This window comes from Chlorocebus sabaeus, chromosome 10 (genome assembly GCF_047675955.1).
Source record: "Chlorocebus sabaeus isolate Y175 chromosome 10, mChlSab1.0.hap1, whole genome shotgun sequence".
Classification (NCBI taxonomy): domain Eukaryota; kingdom Metazoa; phylum Chordata; class Mammalia; order Primates; family Cercopithecidae; genus Chlorocebus; species Chlorocebus sabaeus.
Genome location: NC_132913.1, coordinates 4,581,440 through 4,584,748, shown reverse-complemented (window position 1 = coordinate 4,584,748; position 3,309 = coordinate 4,581,440). Strand labels below are relative to the sequence as shown.

Sequence of the window (3,309 nt, the reverse complement as noted above, 5' to 3'; positions counted from 1 at the left end):
TTATTCTCCTCATACTTGATATCTTCAATTATTCTATCTTCAAGTTCACTGATACCTGTGTCTGTCTACTAAAATCTGCTGTTGAACACTTCTAGATTATTTTTAATTTTAGTTATTGTACTTTTTACGTTCAGAATATCTGATTGGTTCTTTTTAATAATGTCTTTTTAGATATTCTAAGTTTTAATATTTCATTTATTTATTTCCTTTATTCTTTGTTCATTTTTTTTGTTGTTGTCATTGTTGTTGTTGTTGTCTGAGTCTGTTTAAGCCAGTTATTTAAAACCTTTGCCAAGTATGTTGAATGTCTGGTCTTCCTCAGAAATGGTTTCTTTTAATTTATTTTATTCTTTTGAATAAACCATACTTTCCTATTTCTTTGCATACCTTGTGATTTCTTTTGCAGAAAGCTGAATATTTGAATATTATAGTATGATAGCTCTGGAAATGAGATCCTCTTTCTTCCTCAGGGTTTACTGTTTTTTCTTAATTGTTGAAGTCTGTAGTCATCCTTTTAATGACTTTTGCAAATGATTTTTGCAAAGAGTATTTATTTTCATGTGTGGTCACTAAAATCTCTGCTCCTTAGCTTATGATCAACTTGTGTTTTGATGGATATTTTATTTTTCTTTTTTTTTTTCAAATGTTTATTTTATGTACAAAGAACTATCATGGTTTTTCATTGAGTAGATGCCTTAGATAATCCTTTGAAGGAAGATCATTTAGTCCAACTTAATGAAACCGATATCCTTTGTGTACTGACGGAAACACTGGCAGCACATATTGAGGCCATATTTCTGGATCAGACCGTGCAGGTTTGAACAGACGGGACAAGAGCAAGAACCCTGGTCGAATTTTCGCGGGTGGCTCCAGTACAGCTGCTGGTGACCCATCTTGCTTTCAGGAGGGCAATGAGGTAAAAGCAATGGATATTTTCTTGAGTGCCAGGAGCAGTTTTTTAATTGCCTTTTTTTAAATTTAGCATTAATTTTGTTGCTGGGAATTTTTTACTGTTTTTCCAAAGTTCTGACAAAGTTGGTTCTGACCAGGTTTGCTTGTTTTTCAATGTTTCTATGAGGATACAAATGCTTATGGCTATCTATTTCACCATTTTACTGACATCCGAGTTAACAGGTTCTTTTGAAGAACAGGTCTATAGTAATTTAATAGAGTTCTAGTATAGCCAATGTCAAGCATCTGAAGACCTACTAATTTAATTTAACTCCAATTGTGGGAAGTAGGAGAAGCTGAAATTGTTTAATTTGCTTTGTGCAAGACACTCCACTAATCAACTCTCTTAGTCTTTGCTTCTGAAAATATAGAAGGAAGTGAAGATATGTACAAGGGCCTGGGAGTTCATGGAACATAGGATAAATTCAGTGATGTTAGCCTTTAACATTTTTTATTATCATCTTTGATTATCACTGCTATCACCTCACTCCTGAATCTGTCACTACTCATCCACCCCATTTCTCTGAAGCGAGAGTAAGAGCAGGTAACACAAAGGCAAGATAATTAAGACCCAGGTTTAGTAGCACACAGAACTGCAATCAAACCTTATTCTTTTTTTTTTTCTTTTGAGACAGTTTCACTCTTGTCACCCAGGCTAGAGTGCAATGGCATGATCTTGGCTTACTGCAACCTCTGCCTCACCCGGTTCAAGCTATTCTCCTGCCTCAGCCTCCTGAGTAGCTGGGATTACAGGCGTGCACCACCAAGCCCGGCTAATTTTTGTATTTTTAGTAGAGATGGGGTTTCACCATGTTGGCCAGGCTGGTCTTGAACTCCTGACCTCAGGTGATCCACCTGCCGTGGCCTCCCAACGTTCTGGAATTATAGGTGTGAGCCACCGCACCTGGCAGTCAAATCCTATTCTTTCACTAACTTACTCTGTGACCCTGATTAGGATACCAAGTTCTCCATTCTCAGTTTTCTATCTAAAAAGTGGAAATGATTCTATACAGTGCCTCCTTGGGTTATTGTAAGGACTGAATGAGCAACGCTTAGTACCTAGCCTGTCATAAGTCCCCCATAAAAGTTAGTATTAATGTTTATGCTCCTGTCCATTGTCCTGGGCTCCATCTTAAAACCTGATAACTACCCTGTCTTCTCACCTTTTGGGGTTCACATGGGACTGTTTTCTTTTCTTTCTTTTTCTTTTATTATTTTGTGTTTTTTTTGTTTTGTTTTGTTTTTTGAGACAGAGTCTTTCCCTGTCACCCAGGCTGGAGTGCAGTGATGCGATCATGGCTCACTGTGGCCTTGAGTTCCCAGGTTCAAGCGATCCTCCTCCCACCTCAGCCTCCTAAGTAACTGGGACCACAGGCATCCACTGCATCTGGCTAATTTTTAAAAAACAATTTTTGGAGATGGGGTCTCTGTATGTTGTCCAGGCTGGTCTCAAACTCCTGGGCCCAAGTAATCCTCTTGCCTCAGCTTCCCAAAGTACTGAGATTACAGGTGTGAGCCACTGCATCTGGCCCGTTTTTGCTTCTACTTGTTCCTGGCCTCTGAAAAAGGCTCAGTCTTATCCAGTCCTGATATAGGGCTTCATTCTTGGGGAACATGTTTGCGGCCAGGGTTCTTGTAGCCCTTCAATGGAGCTGAGCACCAGCCCTCTATCTCCCAGGAAACACTTCCTCAACCTCTCTTCCCCGGCCTCTCTACCCTCAGTTTCTCCTCTTCTGGGTTGTGGACTATTCAATTATTTCTTACCATTCCTTAGCATTTCTCCCTCATGTGACCCAAAAGAGCACAGTTAGGAGTGGGGTGGGAGAAGGATGAAATATTTAAGAGAGCAACCCATGTGTCCCTCCAGTCTGTCTCTTGATCCTCCTATCTCTTCCAGATTCCTTCCTAGATCATCTAGACCCTTTCTTGATTTTTAGTTTCCAAAGACTGTAGGCTCTGAAGGGAAGAAAAATGACTTAGGCCAAATATAATAGATTTAGAAGCATCCAGAAGGAGATGGAACAGAGTTTTCCATTCTCCACCCCTCAAACTGGGGAAGAATATTTTAGTCTAGGAGGAAGGGGTGAGAGCTGAGATTTTAGAAGTCCCTAAGAAAGAAACCTTACTCCCTTCTGGGTAGAAAATAACAAAACCTCCAGCTAGGTTTGAGATAATCAACAGCCAAGGGAAAAATTTGTTTTTCTTCCCAGGAACAACACCAGAATAAGGTCAAGGTCTCAAGGAAGAAAGGTGATGTGTTGTGTTTCGAGGAACAGAGGCAGGCCTGAAAGGAACCTGTAAGTCACAATAAGGGATGGCTTAGCAGTGTCCTTGGCAGAATGACCACTGAAGACAGAC

The 3,309-nt window shown here is 40.0% G+C and overlaps 1 protein-coding gene across 1 annotated transcript; it reads right to left on the bottom strand.

Annotated features, from left to right (window-relative positions):
• Nucleotides 1–626: 626 nt before the first annotated feature.
• LOC119620584 (small ribosomal subunit protein uS14-like) lies at nt 627–893 on the bottom strand. The gene has a single exon (XM_073020260.1). It carries the CDS (start codon nt 891–893, stop codon nt 723–725), a length of 171 nt encoding a protein of 56 aa, XP_072876361.1. The 3' UTR covers nt 627–722.
• Nucleotides 894–3,309: the final 2,416 nt, after the last annotated feature.

Coding starts and splice junctions, on each gene's coding strand:
- LOC119620584 (XM_073020260.1), bottom strand. CDS start 893: ATGGGTCACCAGCAGCTGTACTGGAGCCACCCGCGAAAATTCGACCAG.